This window comes from Labrus bergylta, chromosome 14, assembly GCF_963930695.1.
Source record: "Labrus bergylta chromosome 14, fLabBer1.1, whole genome shotgun sequence".
NCBI lineage: Eukaryota > Metazoa > Chordata > Actinopteri > Labriformes > Labridae > Labrus > Labrus bergylta.
In genome coordinates, this window is record NC_089208.1 from 17,939,896 (window position 1) to 17,967,542 (window position 27,647).

The 27,647-nt window shown below is 40.4% G+C and overlaps 1 protein-coding gene across 1 annotated transcript in view; it reads left to right on the forward strand.

Annotated features, from left to right (window-relative positions):
- The window catches only part of frem2a (FRAS1 related extracellular matrix 2a), a 65,902-nt gene continuing 38,255 nt past the window's right edge, over positions 1–27,647 (forward strand). The window contains exons 1-3 of the mRNA XM_020650101.2: positions 1–9,846; positions 12,602–12,691; positions 27,080–27,226. Of these exons, the coding sequence (XP_020505757.2) occupies positions 4,848–9,846; positions 12,602–12,691; positions 27,080–27,226 (5,236 nt within the window). The 5' untranslated portion in view covers positions 1–4,847. The remainder of the gene's footprint in view (positions 9,847–12,601; positions 12,692–27,079; positions 27,227–27,647) is intronic.

A 27,647-nucleotide genomic window follows, 5' to 3' on the forward strand; every position in this document is an offset into this window, starting at 1 on the left:
GTGTACTGTGTGGGAGATAGAGAGGACAGAGCGGAGAGTGACAAGAGAAAGGCCCCTTTTATTGATGCTGAGCGTTGAAAGAAGGAGAGGAACAGCTGTGTGATGTGTCTGTATGAGGAAACGACAGAACACGTAGCTATTCACATCCTTAACTTGTACTTCTAATCATTGTTATTATTATTTTACTTTCTTTTTTAATGTCTAAGCGAAGAACAGGACATAAGCATACATGTGTAGTCAAATTAAAAACACATCGTTTTATACTTCTATCCCAGCATGATTAATGATAAGAATAATACAAATAAATAATAATACCTTTACTTTTATAGCGCATTTCAAAATAAGTTACCAAGCACGTTACACACAATTAAAAACCAATAAGCAACAGTTGATTAAAAAAAAAAAAACTTCAGAACACAACACATAATAACAGAACAATAAAACCATAAAATCAATTAAAGTAAGTCTCAAATAATCATTTTTCAAAAGTGACCTTTAGAAGACAGTGTGTTAGCTTCCCCAATCTCCTCCTGCAGGTCATTCAATAACTATAGTACACACAAACAATTAAAATGAGCTACAAAAACACACATAGGCCTATCGGAGAAACTGGTTGCCAAACATAAATTACATTTAAACATACAAACACTTAAATAAGTATGCTAATTGTGCAGTGTTTCAGAGATTCATATCACTTTACTGGATTACTGTTCATGATCAATTCATATTTAAGCTGCATTTTGATGTTAGAGATGATCAACAGGAGCCAATCTTTCTACTTTATGAGCTTTTTGTATCCTAAACTTCACTAATGCATCATTTATATTCAAACTCAACTATCTCATCTGCATGAAAAGGCAGCCCGACTCCTAACTGGGACTTTCAGAGGACCACAGTCATCCATTAAATCACCACGTTCAGCTTCTGCCTTCAGAAGTAAGGTACAAAGTCCCTTCTGCAAAGAAAAATATTTGTAAAAAAACATTTGTTCCAGTTGCTTTTAAATGTATTTATCATTGAGGAAAATTCAAAGTCAGCCTACTACCTCAAACTGCTGCACATGTCATTTTTACATTTTTGTTGAACATCCCTCTAGTACAAACTATGAAGAACCTGCAGCCCTATTATGTCTGTTTTTATGTCATTCTTTGTGTATATGTTGTGTTTAAAGTGTGTCTATTTTTTTTTTTTAAATGTGGCACCTTGTGTTAAAGTGATAACTTTTGTTAAATGGCATGTATCTTCACACACAACATAATTAGAATTAGAATAATTTAGACTATACTAATGTGAAAGATTAGTTCAGCAAGTAGCTCAGGTGTGGAAAAATATTATTGAATATGTTGGGGTTCTGCATGTAGAAAAATGTAGAAAATAAAGCTATAAAGTAGCATTCAATGACAGTGATGAAGTACATGTACCCATAAATGTGCTGATTTTATTGTAAACATTGTATATGCACAAGAAATTATTGCTTTGCCTCAAAGGTATCCACAACAATTAATCATTTCACATTGTTTATATTTTCAGTACTTTTATTCAAATATTTTTTTTAAAAAGCAATGTGACCAGGATACAACCAACACTGCAGCTGAATCATGACCTGACTTTTTCCTCATGCGCTCAGACACCGCTGGACGTCTGTAGAAAGCACGTTTGAAAGTGAGAGAGAAACGAGAAGCACCAAATCTCCCCTCAGCTTCATCACAGCATTTCACATCAAAATGCTTTCATCTTTATTCTGGTTGGACTAAAAGTGTGTGGGTGGTGTGTGTCTACAAAAAAAGCTAATTTTCTCAGAGCAGTACAGTCACATGTTGGGTGGCTCAGCCATGCAGGGACAATTATTGTTGTGTTAACCGTCATTATTGGGACAATTTGAAGGATATTTAATAGTTTTACCTCCTGGTAACCACTTAAAAAAACATTTGACCAAGCATCAGAAAAAAGCCTGCCTTTTTTTTTTTACCCTTAACAGGGTAAACAACACAAATCAAAAGCAATTTTCTAATCACAAATATGTAAATCTGCTCCGGTAAACTCTGGCTGCTTCAACACAATGTTTGAGAAAAACTGCTTTGATTTACCTTCCAGATAAGAGATATTTATTCAATTGAACCTGCACAGATGTAATGCACATGCAGCAATCTGATGGTACTCAACCCCTCCTACTGTCTCATTCCTTCACAGTTTTGAATCTTCTACATTCACATGCAGGCTCAAACTCCTGAATCTCCATGAGGGGCCTTATCACAACCGAGCAGCTGCTGCCCCATTTCCCCTCACTTTATGAATATGTCATATATCCAAGGCTGGACTTTACTAAAGTTTCCGTATGCTAAGCAGGTGAGAGCAAGAGGATGCCGGGATGAGTCGGATTTTCTGGGATAATTAGTCGAAGGGGGAACTGATTAAATGTTTTGAGTCTCATATAAAAATGAAAATCACTTGTAAATATGTGCTTCTCAAGACATCATGTGGACTCGTGTATGCTGTTCCTATTATAAGGGATGATAATGTAATGAAATGCAAAGACTTTGTTTGAAAAATCTGGGCGAAAATGTTCAATAGTCTTCACATTCCCTCTTTTTCCCAATCACCACATCTGTCTCTCTTCCTCATTATTTGTAATCATTTTGTACTGTACATGCATGCACATCTAACACGTATAATATGTATCAGAATTCTTTCTCTCATGTGAGGGCACAAAAATGAATGCTCCAGCGCATATAAAGAGTATGACAGCTGGAAAAGCTCAGGGTGCCATGTACTTTGAAATAACAAGGCACCAGAAACCCTCTAATCACCTGGCATTTTAAACATGGGTGGTGGTGAGTCAAGGAGAAAATGCAGTGACAAGCAGCAGAACTTCTAAGGTACAGGCTTATGTGTGAGGATTTGAAAGACCACAGGCTGTCAGGTTTAGAAAAAGTGGTGTGAAACTTTTTACAACTTGTAGGTTCTTCCATGGGAAAAAGAGCCTTCAATAGAAATAGACCTGCTTTATGAATTTGCCTCGTACTGCATTTGCATGAATAGTTACATGTCCATTTTCCTCACACTCTACCTCTTTTGAGAGACTTCTTAAAGCTTTACAAAAGTATGACAAATTTTACAGTTTTACAAAAAAAAAGGGCTTATATTTCATCAAAATTAGCAGACTGGAGTTTTGATGTCACAAAGTGCAGCCATGCTTTTTTTTTATTGCAGCATTTGCCTGTGTCAATGCAAACTTCTTTGCAACATGCTAGAATATCGAAGCAAGAAAAGACACTTACAGTACAGCGCCCGTCTTTAATGACTAAGCCTTTGACTTAAAAGGCAACCAAGGTCTAACACCATAGCTTTCATTTTCTGGAGCAATCCAACAATAGGAATTCCTTCAGATAAATGCATTTCTAACTTAAATCTTATCTTGTCATTATCTACCAACAAGAACAGGATCCTTCTTTACTGAAACTACTAGACGAAGCTTTCAACACTTTTTTTTTCTTGCTTGAGTGAAGGTCAGGATGTTTCAGCAGCCCATACAGCAAATAAATAACTTGATAATTAATAGGAGCTAAACAACCTAGCTTTTTGGATTCTTTCAGCTTATTTCCACTTAAGCTTTGTGCAGGAAATGTGCGGTTAGAGCATCTTAAGAGGAGCATTAGAGAGGATTAATGAGCCAATAACAAGCAGACTAATGACAGCTTCCCTTTATTTAGGGAATAAGGCCCAAAGCCAAACAATTATCTGATCAGTTTCACATCCTATCCATATTTTTTGCCATTGATTGAATATAGTGAAAACCCATTTCACTTTTTGTTCTCAAGGCTGTGTTACTGGAAATATAAAACTTTACAACCAAGCAAAAATCTATTTTCTGTGCTCAAGTGTCCTGTATAATAAAGTTTGGCTCTCAGTGGATTTTCAATGTACTCAAAACTTTCAAAATTCCAAGGACACGACATGACATGACGTGCAAAATCATTTGTGCTCACTGGATATGCATAAATGAGCTTCTTTTTGTGTCTGGAAAGTCCAGGATTACTTAGAGCGAGGAAGGAAGAGAGAAAGAGAGATGACATCCAACAATGATGAATGATCACACTGGAAATGCAGACCTAGAATTAAGCAGTATGTTATATTGGAAACAGGATGTCCCTGAGCTTTTATGTGAAAAAAAAAAAAAAAATCATAGCCATAATGAATAAAAGTCATTTAAGACAAACAATTCACTGCATGAATCGTATGTATAGTGTGCAAGCAATAAATGACCAATAACCTTCATATTAACCAAGACAGTTAAATAATTAAATAGGTAGAGTAAGTTAACATTCATAAGTAAAATATTGACAATCTTTCCTCTGGGTAACAATTTGGACGTTTCTCTCAATTTCATCAGAGTCTGTATGTCCACAAAGATTAGTACTCTACATAACAAGTAAGTATAAGTATAGAATAAGTATATTCCAGACAGGAGTAACTGAATTATAAGGCAAAACCTTAATGAATTGCATCTGTGTAATTCAACCCACCACACAGCCCCGCCTCCCTTTGATTGTCAGCTGTTCTGCCCAGTGGCAGAAACTCAGAGATAACAAGCCCTAAAAATCCTCCAATGTGCGCAGCGATGGGCGGTGGCACTTTTACGCAGGCTCTCAAGTGTCTGAAGTTAAAAATCCTGCGCGCTATTCTCGTTGAGCATGTCGAGGGTCCGGGAGGATAGATGCATGGGAACCACCGTGTAGGCATCCAGCTGACTCCCAACACTTTTGGGATTTAAACTTTTTTGAGGAAAAAAAAAAAAAAAAGGACCGGAGTAGGGCTCAATCTCTCATTGGCAGAGTGACAGTTTTCGGATGGTTTGGATCTCATCCGTTGCCAAGATGCTCCATAGACTTCTCCTGTGTTTTTCACTCACAGGTATCGTTTTCACGCAGCCTGACAGCGATGGATTATTTTACGCACTGAGATCTGAACTGTCAGAGGATGCAATCTTGGTGGCAAATAACGGAATACGCGTGCCTTTCGGAAGAGCAGTCTTCATCGATCCCATCAATGATTTGGTGATTCAGACGCAGCCGGGAGACCGGTGCAGCATCACCGTCTTGGATAACGATCCGCTCTCACAGAGACCGGGGCATCTCTCTCCCAAAAAGTTTCCTTGTGATTTCGGTCCCAATGACGTGACATACTCCCACTACGGCTCGAGGAGTCCGGCCAAAGACAGAGTGAGGCTGCAGCTCAGGTATGACGCGCAAACAGAAACCGTTATAATCCCGTTTATGATGGAGGTTGAAGTAGTTTTTACTCAGCTTGAGTTACTCACCAAAAACATGCCTCTCACTGTCGATAATCTCAAAGGGACCAGTAACCCTATTGATAAGAAGATTGTAGAGTTTACCTATGATAGAGACTCACACAAATGCGAGGTGTCCTCCCTGTCCAGTGGCAGCACGCTTCCAAGATATGGGAGACTCGTTGACGCGGGTAAACTTTCCAAGATGATGGACTGTGATGAATTCACACAAGCTGACATCCGCTACGAGCACACGTTTGGGCTGAAGTCTCCAAACAGGGACTATGTGCCCATGGTTGTAGAGCTGCACGATAAGGAAGGCAACCTAGTGAAACAGGAGTATTTCCATCTCATGATTCGTATCAAAGAGGGAGAAGAAAACACTCCCCCCAAACCCAGCTTTGTGTCCATGATGATGATGGAGGTCAGTCAGTTTGTCATGACAGCACTCACTCCTGATATGATCGCTGCTGATGATGCCGAGTCAGACTCAGATGAGCTCATTTTCAACATAACTTCTCCTCTGTCTTATGAGGAGGGCTACATTGTTAGCACAGATGATAGAAACCTCCCCATCACATCCTTTTACCAGAGAGACCTGCGTGATTTGAAAATAGCCTACAAGCCCCCCTCCCTGGACTCAGACACAGAGAGGATTTTCCAGCTTGAGTTTGAAGTGGTGGACACAGACGGGGCTGTCTCAGACCCATTTGCTTTTATGATAGTCGTGAAGCCGATGAACACCTTGGCCCCAGTTGTGACACGTAACACGGGTCAGCTGCTGTACGAGGGACAATCTCGGCCTCTCTTCAGTGCCGACAACTTGGAGATCAGTGACGAAGACAACCTGGACTCCGTCACCATCACAGTAGTGGATGGGCTGCGCCATGGGGACCTCATGGTGCTTGGTTCTCAGAGGAAATTATTCACGCCAGCTGATCTTATAACCGGGGTTGTTGTGTACCAACATGATGGCAGTGACACATACAGTGACAACATTGTGTTTAAGATGTCGGATGGGAAAAATGAAGTAGAATTCCTGTTCCCCATTACAATTGTTCCCACTGATGACGAGCCCCCGATTATAAACGCAAACACTGGCCTGGTGCTGTTCAAGAACCAGATGATGCCAATATCTCCACTCATGCTTAGCGCTGCTGACATCGACTCTGAGGACTCAACTATTAAATTCACCATCGTCCCTCCCTTTTCTACCATTGGCACAGTTCTCTTAAGGCAGTCTGATGCCCCAGAAGACCCCTCCTCTTGGAAATTCAATGCTGAGGATGAAGTGTATGAGAAAGAAGTGACAGAGTGGCTACAGAAAGATATAACCGATGACAAGCTGTTCTACAAGCACACAGGCCCCCACAACACAGACACCATCATGGATCAGTTTGTGTTCACAGTTCAGGATGACAATGACCCCCCAAATGAGTCAGGAGAGAGTGCTTTTATTATTCGGGTTTTACCCATTGATGACGTACCCCCCGAGCTTTTCCCAGGCACCACCCTGCAGATGACTGTGCAGGAATACAAGCTCACGCACTTTAGCAAAGAAGTTCTGCGCTACACTGATCTGGACTCTGAAGACCGCGACCTTAAATACACTGTAATCCAGCCCCCTATAGACACAGATGAAAACAACCCTGTTGTTTTTGGTTCTCTGGTTCTGACAGACAGCCCTGACACTGAGGTCACAGAATTCACACAAGCTCAAATAAACCACCATAAGATCTCCTACGGTCCCCCAAATGTGGAGCTTGGAATTACTGCCCACGTCGTTCAATTTCGTTACACTGTTGAAGACACGGCTGGTAACAGCGTCGAAGGGGCTTTTACTATCTTCATCCAGCCAGTCAACAACAAGCCCCCTCAGATTACAAACACTGGCTTCACGGTGTCTGAACGAGGTATGCACATCATCAGTATAGCTGAGCTAGAAGCCACAGATCTAGACACAGAAAAGGAAGGGATTACATTCACTTTAAGCCAGCTCCCTATTCATGGCCAAGTCCAGGTCGCTTTTACTGACCTAGAGAAAAAAGGTGTTTTTGGACTTGAGGAAATCTCAGAGGGAAAGATTTCATACACACACAGTGGGGAGGAGACGGAGAGTGATGAATTCCAGCTGGATGTAAGCGATGGGATTCACGTTGTAACAGTGACAGTAAAAGTTAATGTAAAGCCTGTCGATGATGAAACGCCAACCATCAGCCTGCCTGCTGGAACAATCGGCTCTCTTATGGATGTGCTGGAAAACGGAGCCACAGAAATCACTACTAATGTCATCCAAGGCCATGATGATGACACAGATGACCTCCAGCTGACCTTTATTGTGGAAGATCCCCCACGTATGGGTGAAATATTGGTCAAAGGAGTGCCTGCCTCTAGGTTCACGCAGGCTGACATTATTAATGGTGTTGTTATTTACGCACATACAGGTGGTGAGATAGGTCTCGCCTCTCAGCTGGATGGTTTCAATTTGACCCTCACAGACATGTCGGATGAATGGACGGTAGGTGGAAATAAGGTCAACGGAGTGCACATTCGAGTCACTATCCTTCCTGTTGACAGCCAGGCCCCTGAGGTCGGAGTTGGGATTCAATTCAGTGTCATTGAAGGGGAGAAATACGCCATCGGCCCTCAGCACTTGGACGCTGATGATAATGACACTCCAACCGATGACATCCTTTGCACCATCATTGTCCAGCCGACTGCCGGCTATGTGGAGAATATATCACCGGCCCCGGGCTCAGAAAAGTCCAGGTCAGGAACAGCTATCAGTGCCTTCACCATCAGAGACATCAGGGAGGGGAATATCTACTTTGTTCAGAGCATCCACAAAGGGGTAGAGCCAGTGGAAGACAGGTTCACATTTAGGTGCTCTGATGGCATCAATTTCTCAGAGAACCTTTTTTTCCCGATTGTAATCATCCCATCAAATGATGAAAAGCCAGAAATTTATCTGAGAGAGATAGTCGTGATGGAGGGAATGAATATCGTTATCGATACTCCTATTCTGAACGGGGCGGATGCAGATATTCCACCTGAAGAGCTGATGTTCATCATTTCCAAACCTCCTAAACATGGTGCCATTTTGAACCAGCTACCCACAGGCTCAGTTGTGGTGACTAATTTCACTTTAGAGCAGATAAGGGAGGCATCAAGTATTATTTATGAGCATGATGACTCAGAGACAACAGAGGACAGCTTTGATGTCACTTTGACTGACGGAAAGTACTCTGTGCAGCAAACAGCCATGGTTTTGATCATCTCTGTTGACGACGAGACCCCCAGAATGCTTATCAACGACGGCCTGGAGGTGGAAATTGGGGAGACCAAAGAGATCAACAACGAAGTACTCAAAGCAACAGATTTAGACTCTGATGACAGTACGCTCACATATATTATCCGGTTTGGGCCAGGTCAAGGTCTCCTGCAGAGAAAAACACCCTTTGGGTCTCTTGAGAACATCACGTTAGGTATGAATTTTACACAAGCTGAAATTGATGCAGGGCTTATACTTTACTCGCACGACGGTCAGGAGGGCATCCGAGACCTGGTCAAGTTTGATGTCACTGATGGAATGAACCCACTGATTGATCGTTACTTCTACATTACTATAGGCAGTATTGACATGGTGTTCCCTGATGTTGTCAGCAAAGGTGTGTCACTGAGAGAAGGTGGAAGAGTGACTTTGACCACCGATCTTCTAAGCACAACTGACCTCAACAGCCCAGATGAGAACTTAGTCTTCACTGTGACAAGGGCTCCTGTCAGAGGCCACTTGGAGTGCACAGATACTCCTGGGATGCCGATTGTGTCTTTTACCCAACTCCAATTGGCTGGCAGTAAGATTTACTACATCCACACATCAGACGACGAGGTGAAAATGGACAGCTTTGAATTTGAAGTCACTGACGGCTACAATCCTATCTTCAGAACATTCAGAGTCTCAATCGTTGATGTTGATAACAAGAGACCTGTAGTCACTGTCAATGGTTTAATTGTTACAGAAGGGCAAAATAAGTTGATTACACCATTTGAGCTCACTGCTGAGGATCAGGACACAGTGGACAAACTGCTGAAATTCACCATCACCCAGCTTCCTGTTCATGGTAAACTTTTTTACAACAAGTCCACTCCTGTCACCACCTTCACCAAACAAGACCTCAATGAAAACCTCATCAGCTACAAACACGATGGAACCGAGTCACCAGAAGACTCCTTCTCATTTACTGTCACTGATGGCACACACACTGACTTTTATATTTTCCCGGACACTGTTTTCGAGACTCGGCGCCCTCAAACCATGAGGATCACCATTGTGGCCATCGACAATGGTATCCCCCAGATTGTGGTGAATAAGGGTGCCCACACTTTGAAGATCCTAGCCACAGGTCACCTGGGGTTCCCCATTAGCTCCAAAGGGCTGAGGGTCGAGGACAGAGACAGCAGACCGCCCTCCCTGATGTTCCACATCACCACCCAGCCCAAACATGGCTACATCGTCAATCTGGGACAGGGAAACAACTCCATCGACACATTTAGTCAAGGTAAGCCCTGAAAAAACACCAAACAGAGTTTGACCTTTGTCTTTTGCACAAGTATATGTGGATGAATTTATAAAAGGAAAATGGTTTTGTGAAAAGGTACTCCCTGGATGAGTGATCATAAAAACAAAAGAAACAATTGTTGTTTAAAGTTGTCACATCTGATATCAAATCTGACAGATTTTACTCTATTTAATGTTAAAACAAAGTGTGTTAGTGTGAATCTGATATGATCAAAATGCCTTTCAATATTTACATTGTAAAAAATGATATAGCTATGCTTGAACCGTTTTTTTAATAATCATTTTAAAATCATAGTGCCCTGATGTGTGATGTGAAACTCTAACCTCAGAAAAAAGTTAAAAGTTAAAACTCTCCTGCAAATCAGTAAGCATTTATTAATATCTCACACTGCATACCAAAGGTTTTAATTTATGGAGTAATAATTATTCGTATGTGTGACAAGTGTAGGCTTGGGATTTTCAATAGTTAATTTGTGGGCCTGATTTAGATGTGCTTTGCTCATCAAATCATAATTAGCAGACCGAAGTTAGAGGCTGATGTTTCACGCAAACGTCTTGTAGACGGTTTGAAATGAATAATTTATCATTTCGGCATCTCTGGAGAAATGTTCACATCTGATGTTCCCTACAGTGGTTTGTTAAATGAAGCGGGACAGAAGTAGAGGATCGTGTGAAAAGGTCAGTGCCGACCTTTTAGTGACAGCATGGCATTTGAGTGAGAACACATTTTTAGGGTCAGTTCAATTCATGGCAATTTTTTGCATCTAAAAATTTGCTCAAAAATCAAACTGCCCATATTCCCCACAAACATATGGAGCCAGATGTGTAACGTGAAATATGAATTTGCAATCATCACGTGTGCATGTCTATTGGTCTATAATGACGACCAAATTAAGACAACAATGCCACTGATTGAGGTTTAAAGCGATGCAATCAATGCAGTATTTTGTGCTGCGCAACAGCAATCAAACAAACAAGTAAGGAATTCACCTGCTCATGCCACAGCTTGGCGTAAGCACACGGGCTGAGAATCCCAGAGAGAAAAACAGCTCTTCAGTGTGCAGGGGACGGACACTTCTGACAACCACTGTGCGGCTGCAGTCTTTGAAAAATAAAGGCACAGATGAGACAAGTGGCGGCGAGAGAGAGAGAGAGGCAAAGGGGCAGAAGAGGCAGCTGAGAGAGCAAGTAAAGTGGAAGAGAGTGCAAAGGAGGCAGAGGAGAAGGGGGGAGGTGTAGGTGGCATGAGAGAAATAAAGAATGAGGCGAGGGGCGTGAGAGAGTGACTGAGAGAGAGAGAGAGAGCAAACAGGCTCGTCAGAAGAATCAGTCAGGTGAAAGAGACAATCCCTCGCTCTTTATTTACTGTGCTTATTTCCAGGGCACATCCCACGAGGCTTTCCCTTTAAATATTTGATGAACATGGTTGCCCCCGGTTCACAGTGTTGACTTTAAATTTGCAAGGTCCTCGAGTTCAAGGCTGCATCACCACACTCCGGAGAACAGCCTTTACTTGTTCCCCCTCCTGTGCGATCAACTTAAAGGTCACCAGCCTGAAAAGATGAGCTCTTCCCTGAAAGTAGAAGTACTTTCCCCAAAAAATGTTCTATAATGTATAATGAAAAGTTGTCATACATATTTCTGTCTGTGTCTTCATGTTTGAAGAGAGGCAGGAGAGGCAGCTATGACAAGAAGCCACCTAAGAGATTCAAAACTCACCCCAGTCGGGAGTCAGGGCTTTATACTTTTATGAAGCTCCTTCTTCCGACATCTATTATTGAAGGAGGTGGTTTGCAGGGGCCAAGCCCTTTCACAAGTCTTGATGATTTTTCTACACTGTAATAGATGTTTCTTGAGAATGGCGGAAAAAAAATAAGGACAGTGAACCCTGTAATTCAGAGAAGTTAGGAAAACAGCTGTGGAAGTGTCTCCGCTGCGAAGCCTGTTTTTAACATTCTTACCCTCGCCTGTCATTAGAAAATCCACTGTCACCTGGTTTTTAGGGCTGTTGACACAGAGAACTGTCAGGCTTGCGGATTTAAACGTTTACTGTTGGTTTAGCTCGAGCCGTCTCTTGGATTTGAGGTGGTGGCTTTATCGTCCTGTATTAAAGATGCATGACTTTCCGAATGTTTTCTCTGGTAGGAAATTGTTCATGCTGAGTGCTGATAAGGAGCAGAATCAGTGTGATACTAGAGACCTGCTGTTTCTGTAGCTGATAGGGGGCTGAAGCGGGACAGCTTCTATCTTTGAACAATTATTTGACAGGGAGAGTGTTTGAACAGTCCATAATACAACTTCAAAGTGTGTTTGAGGCACTTTCTGCAGCCAGCATGAAACATGTTTTAATCTTAAAATGCAAATTGTTCCATAAATACTTTTTTTTTATCTTAACAAGGGCAAATCTTTCTAATATACAATTTCTAACATAGCTATCACCTTGCATTAACTCTGAGGTGATAATTAACATTCTAATCATGCACTGTGTCACACAAATATGGCAGCGTTACCCTTTTTAGTTTCAAATTCACAATAGTACACTGGCCCTCATTAGCATTGATTACATCAAAATATTTGCTTGTCATTTCAGTGTTTTTTTTTCTCCCCTCGGTGTTCTTGAGGTGTCAGTTTTAACCACTTTTGAATAACAAAATCTTTTGCAATGCCTTCTCCAGCCCTGATTTTTTCATGAAGTTTTGTTCGTCCATAAAACTTAAGTCTGTCTCCTGTTGCAGCCGATATTGATGACCTGAACATCTGCTACGTGTTACGGAATGAAGAAAATGCCACAACGGATGTCTTCCATTTCTCTGTGGAGGATAACAGTAAGTTTGAACATTTTTTACTTCTTATCTCTGCAGAGGTTTTGCCATTTTTTTTTTTCATGCACCCAGTCTTTTAAACACAACGGGCAGAGGGGTCCTGAGTGTGTAGCCAAATGACATTTCGACAAAATGTTGATAGAGACAAATTGTCTCAGGTGAAGATCACACCTGTCACTTTTTTAGGAGTTGTGTGGTCTCTCTAACCTTTAGACTCTTCCTTTCAGGGAAATTCTGTAACTCTGCTATTTTCTCCCAACTCTCTGCAGAGGATCACTCATTACTCAAACAGAAACTTAAAACTTTTGATTTGTTAAGCATCAAAGTTCTGCTAATAATAGGTTTCATGTTGTTAATTAGTCTTGACAGATTTAACAAACACTCCTTTCTGTTTGTTGTTTGCGTAAATAATCACTGAGCTACATAAATCAATCCATGTCAGCTTCCGATTGGGGAGCTGACTGATATCTGTACTGATTTGAATTGTATCCAGGATGTGCCTGTGCACTAAACTGCCATTTAGAGCAGTTTAACATTTGAAGGTCAGAGTTTTAAATTCTGACAAAAATGCTGAAAAGCAAATAAATCTGCTGTAGCTAAAAGGTTTAGTGATAAGGCTAACAGGTTTATCAGGAATAGACTCATATTTCTGTGGTGCTGATATTAACTCATGTCATGTTCACACTTCCAATGATTTAATGTGACTACCTCTTTGTTAATATGACTGCAGGATGTGTCGGTTAGTGTTAAACTAACGTCTAGACGTGAGGGGATTTCTCACTCTGAACGCATAGAGAGGATGTTAGATATTGTACACATGGATGTTTGCAGGGATGGCTGGTATAAATGGAAGGTAGCTAGCAGGTGCATGGCCCCCCTTTCCTATACAATAAAGATGAGAAAATGATTATTCAAATAACTTACAATAGATTGTTTTACATTTTGGTGGAACTTATAGTCCCAACTATACTTATTAATTACAAGTAAAACGTGCAATATCTCTTAATGGGCGTTTTTTTTAAAAAGCTTAAGAACTGTAGCATCCTCTTCCATTCTCTTCTGTAGTGTAAATGATTGACAGGTGTATGGCACGCCCCCTTGATCATTTGGGCTAAATTCAGCCCACCCCACAGGTCACTGACTATTGCCCAATGTCACAACTTTAGGGTTACTGACTGTAGAGATGCTCAGAAACTTGCTTCTCTAAATTTAAGAAAGGTTGGCCTGCTAATGGACATGTATATGATGTGTTAGAAACAAGCCAACAGACTAAGATATACATCATGCCCCCTCCTACCCACAGAATGATGGATGGTTGTCATGTTACTTCTTCCCTTTCAAAAATTAGAATACTTCTCACAACGAGCATTTAGTTCTTGAAATGTAAAGCTATTTAAAAACATATTTTCATCTACAGAAACCGTTGTTTTATGAGAAGCACGAGGTGGAACAAGTTGTTCACTTCCCCATAAGTGCCTGGAAAAAAATGGCCACTTTAAATTCTGTGCATTTCATTCCTAATGTCTGCTTGCAATGTTTATAAAATTAGCATCTGTTTACCGAGGCGGAGGCTGATGAGCAATCAGCAATTGAGAGTCTGAAATAGGACATTTTCTGTCAGAATTCATCAAGCCCCGAAAAGACATCCAAATGTTTTAATACCCAATGGAAAAATGTTACAGTGAAATAACAATATATTACACAAACAAATACAAGACGACAAGCAAGAGCAGTGCACTCCAACTTCATAAATGCTGCAAACATCTAACAAGAGTGGAAGCATAAAAAAGTGGGACACATTGCAAATGCTAGAACACGTACAAAAAGTTGGTTGTCTTCGTCTTGTTGTGTCTTTATTGTTTTCTTATGTGTTTGGTCCTCTGGGGCCACCATAGCCATTGCACAATAAGGATAAGTGACTCATAGTGTTGTATGCGGTGTAAGTTAATAATCAAATAGAAATACATGAATGGCTAGATGTCTGGATTTAATATTAAATTACTGAACCACCCACAATTAATGCTTTCATGAAGCCTTCACATTGTGGTTTAAGTGTCATGATCATGGAGCCACAACTCCCACCACGCACTTATGATGTTTTGAAGCACTTAGATGACAGTGGGAGTTATGGGTTTATTGGCTTCTATTGGCTTTAAAAAAAAGTATCTGGCACTGTTGGTGACACAGATTTGAGACTAATTTAATCATTTCAGAATCATCATACCTCTAAAGTATGGGTGCAAGCGTGCACCTAATTCCTTGTGTTGCATTTGCCAAATCTGGCAGAGTTAACGATCACACTTATAACACACACATCACCCAATTTTGTGAATCGACTCCTGTCTTACAGCAGCACACATGGGTTCAGCTAGAGAATGCATTTGGAAAAAAAAAAAACATCAACACACTCTGGGTTCTCTCAGTTTGTCAATTTTCCTGCAGTACCATCAGATATTACAGTCCTGTGTAAAAGACTTAGCACTCACAGAACAATTGACGCACAACCCGTCGGCCTCCATTTCTGTGGGTATTTCAATTTAATTGACTTGGCAGAAAAGTTCTCAGATTCACATTCAGAGTTGCAGCCAAAAAACAAAATGCACTCAGTGTATACAAGTCTATACAAAGAATGAATGAGTATGAAAGCAAAATGATGACTTCACGGGTCCCTTTTCAAGGTTATTTTGTGCACCACCAGGGCTGTGTGTATTCTTTATAAAGAATTGATTTGGACTTATCAAGATTGTTACGAAACCTGGACTCATACTTTTGTGAATTAGCCTTAGAACCACTTTTCTGCAGTCATTTTCACACTATGGCACTCACGGTAATTAGAAGAAAATCATAATGTGTATAAGAATAACTTTCTGCACATGACAGACGAAACATTGACTAACTGGTTGTCCATGCTGCTGTAAATTGTTTTTCTTCTTTTCTTCTAAATAAAAAGAGGCGGAGGCTTTGAAAGCAGTTTATGGCATAAATCCACAAGTGAACTGGATCAGCTGGGGCTTTAATTCCTTCTCAGGAGAACTGGTGTTTCTTCAAAAAGTGACAAAAATTTGCAGAGGAAGGACAAAAGTATAAAAAACACACTGTGAACATGCCATTAAAAAGCAGAACTATAGTGGGTCATGTCTGCAGGCCATCAAAGTTCTCAGTGTCTTCAAAAAAATCCCCTAAAGTATACAAGCCTGTAATTTGCAGGACGAGCACATCATGTTCTTGTCATACATTAATGTACCTGTAAGCAAGAACACTTATTTACAGTATATACAATTGGAAGATGTGATAAAACAGTATTCCAGATGTGCACTTGTGAACCCTCATGCAACAATCCCAGACATGCATGCACAGAAGAGCTCTGAGGCATAGCCGTGGGCTAAGGTGCAGTCTGGCCTCCAGCACAAAGAGGTGTTTGATATTTAAGAGCCCAGGCAGCATTGTGAGTAATGAGAGCCCTAGGCGGATGAGCTGGGCAGAGCTCTGAGGCAGCCACTGGTAATTACGTGGCCCTATTAAAGGCTCATCTACAGAGAAAGAGTGGCAGGAAGCTGCCTATGTCTCAGGTAGAGAGCAGCTGTGATCACTATAGTTAACTGTAATGGGCTGAAACATGGCTTCTTTCCCAGGCTTCTCTTTGACTGAGAGATGTTCACAAAGTGGTAATGGAGCAGAGGAAACAAATTGATTTAAGGAGCATGAAAACTAAACAAGACAGAAAATCCTTATATTTGATCTGTTTAAGATGTTTTCTATTTCTGCTTTGTATATCACAATATATCAATTACCACTTTGTGTTGGCAGTAGCTCAGTCTAGGGTCCTGAGTTGGGAACCTTATGGTCGCAGATTCAAGTCCTGGGGCAGACCATAGTGTACTCCAACTTCCTCTCAACTGGTCCCTGTGTGAAGCCCCCTCACTCATTAATGCATGTCCAAAATATACCATTCAATTAACTTTTTTTTTTTTTTTTTTTGTCATTGACATTACAAAAATCCACTTTCTTCTTAATTGTAGTTGTGCAGATTGTCTTGGTTTTAGTTGTCCAGGTTTCAAGATATTTGTTTGTTTCTTCCAAAGGAGGGATACAGTACAGCTGAATTGAATTGAATTGAATTGAAACCTGCTTTAAAAGAATAACAGAAACACACTGTGTCTATCCATGAGCAATGAAGCAGTTACTCGGGGTAACAGAGCTCACTTTTGATAGTTCCAATCAAAGTTGCAGCCCAGTAAAAAAAACGAATCATCGATGTTGCAGATCATTTTTTGATTACAGTGACTTGTTTCAACACCAAACACAAAATCTCATTTCCTCAATTGAGTTTTTGTGCATAGGAACTTTCAGAGTTGATCTTTTAAAAACCTGAGCAAATAACATCAAAGGTCTCTGCATGCTTGGATTCCTCTTACATTCTCCGACATGAAGGTGTTTGCTGAAAAGTCTGCCATGTTTCCTCTTGACCTCTCCTTTCATCCTGTGTCACATCAGACTGAACATTGTATTGACTGTTATAGAATGATTCCATGTCCTTGCCTGTGAGCAGCATAGACACAAATCTTCCTTATATGAAGTTTCTACAACAATACATCCTTAACCTGCATGTCTTTGTTATCATCTTAATTTCACTGCATACAGTTCATTGTACAGGCATTGTTTTCATCTTTGCAGGTATGTTATCTATATAACACAGTCCCCTGTGTGTTAAGTTTTCTTGTCAGTGTTAGAGCACCAATAAATAGAGACTATTCAGCAAGGGCACTTGTTCTTCATCATCACTCTTGTTGTGGGTGATTGTGGATCTGTGATGTCACTGTGACTTTTATTCTCACTTCAAAGGGACTTTTCTTCATAAAAGCAATGGCTACCCTTCTGATGAATCGTCCTCCTCTTGTTGCACTCTTCTCTGTTAGATGTGAAGAAGATGTTAAGTGAAGAAAATCATTTATGTGAATACTGATTTTCTTTCTAATGAATTACAGAATTCCGTCCTGGAAAAGACATAAACGATTGAAATCATTACAGCTTCTGTAATAACTTTTAAATACTTTAGCTCAATAGAATGACTCACAGAGTCTAGTTGTGTCTCAGCTTAAAACGTTTGAAGTCACTCTTGAAAACATTGAATTTCAAAGTGATAATCCAGTTTTGGATGACTCAATTTTTTCAGGGATTTACTCAAAAAGAAAATAGCTTTTTATTTGTTTAACAGAGCTGAAATATATCTTTTACCCAGGGGACCCATCCAAAGGAGTGGCACCGGGCACACCAATGAGATTTGAAGGCCAGACCTGGTGGTCACCTCCAAATCTTTAACTATGATTGGCTATTTGCCTCAACAGAGGCGGGACATGTTAAAATCAACTATTTCGGCTGTTTTGCAACAGGCTTGTAGCTTTCTTTGCAATTTAGTGTTGCGTATATCTTTTTAAGTAAGTACTTGGTTTGTACTTATACACTTTGTTAGTGCTACAATGAACCTATTAGTACATTCTTGAGTCCTCACAATATTAAGATTAGAAGCTGTATGTGTTGCCCTTCTGTTGGGTAACTTTTAAAGTAAAAAGTTATACATAGGAATATAACATCTGTATGATTCTTTAAAGGAGATTTATTTAGTGGAGACAAAATGGGTAAATAAATGTTATTTATTTATTTATTAATTGTTAAATTTGGGCTTTTTATTTTATTTAGATAGATGGATAGAGTCAGAAATCATGGAGAGAGAGTGTGGCATGACATGCTGGAAATGAGCCACAGGTCGTATTCGAACCCGGGGTCGCCCGCTTGGAGGACTACAGCCTCTGTACTGTACATGGGGCGGGCAAACTAATCAGTAGGCTACCTGCGCCCCAATAAATGCTATTTATTCATTTGCATTTACAGGCTTAAAACTGCTGTTACCATGGCTACAAATGGAGTAGGTTAATCCTTTGACCTTTCTTGTGTTGCTGTTAACCTGTCCAGCAAAGTTTCCTGATTAGGGAGGTGTAACACATTAGCATGCAGCACACACACAAACACGTTCCACAGCTTTAGGAGAGGATTCTCTTTATCTGTCTGCATTTAGGAATTTACTGTCACTCACTTCTCCCGGGGCTCGACTCTCCCATCTTTATCCTCTTCATGTCTCGCTCCTCACTCTGTTAGTCTAGGATCTTGTTCCATGTGTTTTATTCATTTCCCACTCTTTTTACCCTGCTCAGCCTGCATGTTCATTATATATTGAGTGCTATTTTTGTCCATCTCACCGCCAATCAATGTCCTTTTGTTCCTCTCTCCAGGTAGGCTCGTAATATTTTGCCCTCCTGTCTTGCCTAGTTCCATCTCAAAGTATGCCGAGGTCTTCTGTGCCAAGTGTCAGCTCTGTCTCGGGATTTAGTTTCACTGTCACACCCTCGCTCTCTTTTTCCCCGCCTGACGTGTTTGTCTGTCAGCCTCGGCGCTGATGGATCTCTCTGTTGTAGGATTACAGCACGTTCTGCTGCCGCGAATGTCGCTCACCCCATGATCTGCATCTCATTAGAGCGCAGAGAGGAGCGCGTGAGACTTGTTGAAGGGATTTTTCGTCATGTTAATCATCTTTGATTCGTGCGTTTCTCAAAGCTTGACAGCCATTGCTCGACATGTAAACACACGAGCAAAGCCAAACACCAAAGTAATCTGTGGGGTAAACAAAACACTGGCTCAATTCAACATTTATGTTGTCACTAAAATGTTACGATTTACATTTTGGACTATATAAATACATTACCGGCACTGGATTTTCTCTAAATTCTTTTCAAGCTGTAAGGAAGTGACAATAACAGCTCGCATAAAAGCTCATTCTCTGCTTTATTCCCTTTCTGTCTCATCCTTAATATATGTTTGTTGCTATTATTTGCAGTGGGTTTTAATGGACCTTTAGTTTATATTTAAATGGTTTGAACCTCACTACATAAAGTGCTTCACACTCTTATGTTCAATTTGCAATATTAACGTTTTTAGTGCCAGGGAGCTGTTGTGAGCTCTGACTTGTTATTTGTATTTGATTCCTTCCAATGAAAAACATCAATCTTAAAAGAAAAAAAAATGATTTGATTGAAGAAGTTAATGGATGCAATGAGAGCGTAGAAAAAAAAGTAGGAAGGAGAAAGAAGATTTCAGCAGCTAGTTTATCTTCTCCGTGCTCTGACACAATTTATTCTCAGGAGCGCCAATAAAACGTCCTGAGATACATAAAACCCATCCTTCTGTTAAATATTGTATCTGCGGTGTGGGGACAAGCAGGAGTGATAGGCGTGGTGCAAACAGATCATGCACCAGAGCAACAGCTTTTAGCCGCTATCCTTTCTCTGACACGCTCACAGAATTGCACGCACGCGCACACAACACCTAAAGGAAGCCACCATTTTCTTTGTCCTCGAGCCTTCTCCCTTCAAGCAACGCCCAGGGTCAGAAACAGCTTGCTTTTTAGACATCAGTGAAAAAGCTCACGGTTATTATTAGTATCACAAGAACATGAAAGGAGGGAGGATTCTGGGGCCTCGATGTCAGTTTCATTTGGTTTCATGTGCGATGTCGCCAAAGGTGATTCTGCAGGACATGCCTGATGGCTACGACTGTAGGGAGGAAACATTATTCTGTCGCAGCAACTTTTATCTCTTTGGGCTACCGCAATCTCCCTTCACTTCCTCTGTTGCCTTCAGGCAACCTTGCACAAACTAGCTTAGTGTATGTTACACCTGAAGCACGACATTATTCAATCTTACATTTTTTTCAACATCCTGTAATGAGACAAATCAAATGCAGTGACCTACACACACGTAAAGCAGCAGTCACAGCTCAACTTAACTCATTTCTGCTCGTAGTGGTGCAAATAGGATCACACTAACAGACAATAAGAACGCAAATTGATAGATTGACAGATACAACTTTAAAGACTAAAAGATCACAGCTTTCAAACTAGAAAATATAAGCCAGAAAAAAATCCATCAAGGTACAACAAAGAAAACACAAGAGATGTATCAACTGAGAAATGATGACTGACTCAGTCTCAGGTTCTAAAAGCATGATTTAAAAGATTGGTGTTTAAATACCTTTTAATATAACACAGAGAGCTTCGCTTATTGATATCCAGATTAGTGGTATAACAACAGAGGGCTGTCTCCAGGGTACTTTCGTTTGACACATTAGAAATAATTAAGAGAAGCATTAGAGGACCTCAGTGATCTGCCTGGGTCATAAAATAAAGGAGGATTTTGTATGTTTGAAAGAAAATCATCATTTAAAAGCCTCATATAAAAGTTTCAGAACTTTAAAGGCAATTCTTAAAGAAATAGTTTGCCAGTGTCTTATTCAGTGGGGTTATGTGATCCATTTGTTTCCAGTCTAAATGTGCTTGTTTTTGCTGCATTAACAAAATGAAACCTCTGGCACATCAGCTGAAACATGCCCCCCCCCCAGTTGCATCTCAAAAGAGTGTGTCCCCTCGCCCCGGGGCCATGAATTCCTGGTCAGCCAGCTGATATCTTATCAAACCTCAGGAGATAGCCACCATCACGCTGATCGCCTGGGGCCATATGTAAACAATTGTGGGATACAATGCAGTAAGGCACACAACTCTCGCACTGAGCTGTGGTTCAGTGGTAGAGTCATTTGGGGTTCAATCCCCAGCTCCTGCAACCACATGTCCAATGTGTCCTTGGGCAAGACACTTATCCCTAAATTGCTCCTGCTGCTTCGTCTGTGGTGTATCAATGTGTGTAAATGGGATTAGCTAACACTGATGGACACTTTACATGGCAGCTTTGCCATTAGTGGGAGAATGGGTGTGAATGTGTTGGTGTGACATGCGGTGTAAAAGACTAGAAAAGCATCATTTACAAGTCCATTTATCATTTACTAAAAGACCATAACAAGTCCTGTTTCATGCAAAAAAAATATGCATGGCCACACATGCACATACACGCAACTACACACACGCTGAAATGAAGAAAGAAACAAGTGATCAGAGTCAAAGTAAAGTGGCTACCACATACCAAAAGTGACTACGACATCCTCAGGGGCAGTGAGATTTTAGCTTCTCTTCAAAAATTAGAACTCTATATGGGCTCTTATTACCACAGCGATGCTACAGCTAGTCTATTTTATAAGAGCAATTCTTAAAGGCTTCACTTGCTATGCTCTGTGTAAGAAAGGAGTGCCAACCGGATAAACAGCATATTTAGAGGTTGCTTCCTAATTCAGTGCTTCTAGAAAGGTTTTCTTTTGCCATTCAAAGGGAGCTCATTTTTGTTGGGTGAATGTAGCTGTTAGGTTGGCAGAAGCACAGGGAGTTGGGGACTCATGTACAGAGGAGTACAGACGGCAGATGGAGAAGTAACAGTGAGGAGAGGGCTGTGAAGCCAGAAGCAGAATATGTACTGAGAAAAATGCCGTCTTGCTGTGAAAAGTGCCTTTGATTTTGGTTTCTTCGTCTCAACACACACACACGTAAACACACACAGTGGAACATTTTCAGACAGGAACTGTGAGCTCATAGTCATGTTTATTCTGATATAGGTAATGAAAGAAGTAATATTCTACATTTCTCTATCTGGCAATGATGTTTCAGATCTGGATTTCATTTAAATCATTCAGCATTGTCTGTTGTACTACATGCTCCAGCAGTCTCTGTTATGGAATGTACAACAATCCGGCACAAAGAGAGGCAGCGCCCTACAGCGTAAGCACCCTCTGTCCACTCTTCACAACCACACACACACTTCAACACTTACTTCACACAGCCACAAACCTGTGAATGATAGTTCCACATTTAAATCCTTGTGCTACACATAAATATGAGGTCATGTTTTTATGTATGAATCTGTGTTAGAAAAATAATTTTACTTCAGTAAATCTGATCTGAAGTTTTATGTGGCTGTTTTGAAATTGTAATCGCTGACAGGATGCAAGCCGGGTGCTCCATCTCTCTCTGCTATATGCTTTGAGTTGGCCAGGACAGACTTTATAACTTTAAAACAAAATCAGTCTAATTTCTTAATTTTCTCAAGTAAGAAAAAATGTTGGCTTTGCTAAATGTAACGAGCTGCAAAAAAAATATGTAACAGGGCATGTTGTGTATAAAATCACATGTACACACTTTATCTTCTGACATACATAACCTGCAATCATAAAAGTTATGACACACACAGGGATAATGGTCTTCAGAGAGGGAGTGCTCGCTTTGAGAAGCATGAAATTATGCTTTTTAGGCTATTTTAAACTATGATTAGATGTACAAACAAAAGCATACAAAATGATTAATAATATCTATTAGTGTGTTTCCATTTATATCTGAGAAACAATTGTTTTAGTACATGCGTCACCTTGTTATTCAAGGTTCTTCTTTTGTAATTTTTGATTTTTTTGTTTCATTTTGATCCCAAGCTGATCCAAAAAGCAGAAGTTGTGAAGACTCAATTTCAATCAGGAGAGACTTAATTAAGACTGAACAATTATTTCTTTAACAGTTTAAGAAAAGACAAAGTATGCAATGTCTTTCGCGATAACACTCCATCATGATGACTTCATGTACTCAGTGTGGCAGACAGCAGGATAGGATAAACCCCCCTGATGGAGTCTATGGTGGTGGTGGGTGATAGATGAATGCAGGATGTGATGAGGAGTGGGTTTCTGAGGCTGTATCTGAACTCTGCTGAGCTGAAATGGAGTTGACAGAGGCGGAGGAGGGTCGCAACTGACTGCGGAACAGAGAGACGATTTTAACATTTGACAGCAGCAGGATGATTGCTTAAGAGAGGTTGTGGTTGGTTCATTACTTAAATCGGTAAACACCCATAATCAGCTGATCACCAGAGCAGGGAGGCGGAGGAATAGAGGTAGAGGCTGAGTTGAAAGAAAGAAGAATGAATGCGTGAGAGAATAAAAACAGTCCTCCTGCTTGAACTTACGCTGAGCTCCATACAAAGGATTTGAACTCAAGTCAAAATCATGTTAATTTCCAGAACTGGATCATATGAGCCAATACAATGCTTATTTTTTCCTCACGATCAAAATCAGATCTCGAATATGACAGTAGATCTTGCTTTACAATATCTGAAATAACTTAAACCTCCTCTCTTACTTTAAAACTAATGCCTCTAGACTTCACATTGCCTCAGGTTTTTATGACTTGAAAGACTCAATCCTCTCCCTAAGCCCAAAGTGTGAGAATCTCTGCTGTTGCCTGGCAGCGTACGCAGCAGCAGAGCGGGTACTCAGGAGTATATGAAGGTCCATAGCACTTTTGAATGAGTGATTGTACCTTCATGAAAGCCTTCGGTTAGAGGTTGAAGATCTATGTATCTTAAGAAAAAGAAGGTTTGAGAGGTAAGAGAGAGCTGGCACTATGGAGTGAGAATTGGTCTTTTTTCTTCGAAGATTTGTACTTGATTAGCAAATGGTTCTTTGTTTATTTGTTTGTTACTAAATTAAGGACTGCACTACATTTTTGTTGCACACCAAAACACTTCTTTCAAGGCTACTCGACAGGAACTTGAGAAATTTTTGGCCAAATAAATTGAGGATATTATTTTCTAGTTCAATGCCATCATGAATGTTTGGCAAACAACTACCTGGAAATTATTCAGAAGGCACGCACCTGAAAAACAAATGTCTTTATAGAGTCATGTTTCTGGCCTCCATAGAGGAACAATCCAATATTGACTTTGCTTGTAGCTCTGATTAGAAATACATTTGGATGTTTATCATACATGTTCTTATTTGTTCACCAGCTAGTAGGTACACAATCTCGAGACCCACTGGTTATTTTCTGATGATGATACAGCCTCAGGAAGTGATGGATTCTGATGCAGTCAGAATAAATAGGTTCTGGCCAAGACTTCCTTTTCAGAGAGTTTTTGGTTTGCAGTCTGACGAGCAACTTGAGAAGGGCAAAAAGTTTTACATAAAGAACAAACAACAGACTAAAGAAAAATCTGAATTAACATCAGTCAATTAATTATCAGTGTTCAGCAGTAAGACATTTGCATACACATGCTACTGAAAGTTTTAAATGCAGATGCGTGTTTATAGAGATTAGTAAACAGCTGCTACATGCCTCCTGGTCCTATTTCTAGCTATGTATGAAAATATCTTACAACAGATTTTGTATTCAGAAGTGCAATCAGTTACAATAGATTGGTTTGTACACTATTTGCTTATCATCGGTGAGTTTATACGAGATTTTGTTCAAAAAAGGAAGTTAGGGATGCTAGTTTGGCTCAGTCAGCGGAGCAGGTTCCTCTTATGAGGCTACAGTCCTCAGCCACAGGTTTGGATCCTGTCCTCTGCCCATAGGTGAATGTTAAGCCCTGAATCTTCTCCACACATATCTTGTCTCTCTTTAGCTGTCCTATCAATGAAAGCCTAGTGCTTCAACTGAAAGTAAGGTATAGCTTTAAGATTGAGTCGTACTGTAATCAAGTGCCTTTAAAACAAAACAACATGCTCAAACTAAGCTTAAGTGTTACAATTAAAACACATTTTAATCAATATTATACGCTGATAAAGAGCATCATGCAGACCAACAACAGAAACATTCTTGGTAAGCATAAAAGTTACAAGTCTTTTGATTTTTACCCTTCGGGATGATAAGAGAAACCCTTCCGACAGCTGTTGGTGATTTTTCCACAAAGTCCGTCCTACATCACAAGCTAGCATCAAAACTGTGGCATCAAAGTTTCTCTCGCCAGATTTCTCAGAGTGTCCTGATCCCTGAAAATTTCAAGAGCGAAACTCTGATCCCTAATTGGTTCAGAAAAACCCTTGTGGTGAGTTTTTGTTGCGAAAGCCTTTGAAAGTGGGTGTAAAGTGAATTTAGCTCTATTGAGGATGATTTCAAAGCTGCTTTTTTTGGTCTGGTCAGCACATGTGAGAGGTCTTTTATCCTTCTCAAAGGCTGGAGGAACGAGACAGTCAGAAGCCTACTGACTCCAAACTCTATTGTCTGTGCACAGCTCCTCACCGAGGTCACACAGAAGGACCGGTACACACACAAACAAACACACACACACTAAGATTTCAGGCAGATTATGCTGTATTTGCTATCAGGGGTATAAAAGCCAAGGTTGCAGTGAAGTTGGCATTGAAAATGTGTGTGTGTTTGCGTTGGTGTATGTGTGTAATTCTGTATTTACACCAGATAAGTGGAGCCCGAACTTGGCCTGCAGGCTTTTTGGAGGATACATGAGCTCTGATTATATTAGCTGTCTCCTCACCTCGGCATGTTGTAGCTCAGTCTGCCAAACCAGAAAGTGCTGAACTTTTCACCTCTGCTGCGCTTTAACACCATGACAGTATACCACTGCTTGAGATCACAGCTGAACCTTTATAGGTACTAAGCTGTGAAAGTGGAAGGTAACATCTCTCTGCACTTTTTATGACACTATTTATGATTATTATATTGATCGGGAAAGGAATTATACTCTTATTTCATTTGTATTTTGAGCACTAAAGTGCAAGATGAGCACCGTCTTTTTTGCACAAGGTGGTTTAAGAAAATATTTCTGCATATGTTGCTATTATGTTGCCAACACATAATGTTTGCAATTCCTTCTGCTATAAAAACACAAACACTCACACATTCAGATGTGCATTATTCATACACAGTAACACAGAGAAAGAACCCCCCCCCCCCCTCCTTCTTTTATGTTAATTTTTACAATGCTCTCACATTATTTCCTTTCATTATCACAATTGTCTTGCAGTGAAGGTGGGTAAATCAGTCACACAAAGCAGCATCCTCTCTGCAGCTTGTTCAAGGGGCGTTAATTAAGTACTTCTGTTAGACCAGCGCTGACAAGATCAAAAGCCTTTCTTTAATGACGCTGATAGGCTGCCACTCAATTGTGAGTATACGTTATTTTTGCACAAAGGAGATGAAATGATATTTGAATTTGAAAAGCAGTACATGACAGATTAGGTATGGAAGTCTATCTTTTGGTGGCGCTGCATAGCCTAGCGTTTTTGCCGCCCGCCCAATACTCCTCGTCGCAGTGGCTATGGGTTCAAATCCAACCTTGGTACTTTGCTGCAAGATCCCCCACTCTCTCCTCTTGACATGTCTCTCTTCTCTCTTCAGCTGTCCAGTCTAATAAAGGCAAAAGAGGCCCAAACATAACTTTAAATGTATAAGAAATGTATCTTTTGGTTTATTCTTTTGTCTTAATATTTATTTGAGAGGACAGTGTATAGAGCAGGAAATCGGGGAGAGAGAAAATGGGGAATGACATGCGGTAAAGGAGACCTGAACCCATGATGCTATTTCAGCAGCAGCACGTCGAGTTCAGGTTAACTGTTTACTAAGAGGGTTTACTTTAGGAATATAAAAAAAAACATGTGTTAATGTGTTTTGTTTTTTTCCAGGTGGAAACAAGCTGAAGGGACAGCAGTTCCGTCTGGACTGGGCCTGGATCTCTCTGGAGAAGGAGTACTACGTTGTGGACGAGGAGGACAAGTTCCTGGAGGTGGTGCTGAAGCGGAGAGGCTACCTGGGAGAGACATCCTTCATAGGTGAGTCTGTTTGTCGTGTTGTCTCTCTGAACACAGAAGACCTGCTTTGTGTTTTCAGCCACAATAGAAGGCATCTGTCGGAAGCCTTACCAAAGCGTTGCACAGAAATGGACGGTTCCCAAAGATGAATCCTATCATCCAGTGACTTCTTCTCTGAGGTCGCCATGAGGTTCACATTTCTTGGTTTTGAGCAACACTTTTTCTAATCCTTCATACAACAATAAATAATGATAGATTGGCTCGAAACTGTCCTGCCTTTTCCTCTAACCCTTTTAAATGTCAAAATTTTATTAGTCCCATATTAAGTTATTGTACCAGATACATAAAAAACTGATGACAATTAGTCTTAGCTTTGCACATTGTTTTGGGATACATGGCAAATGTTAAAGGAACATTATTTACATGGTGAAAACTATACCTG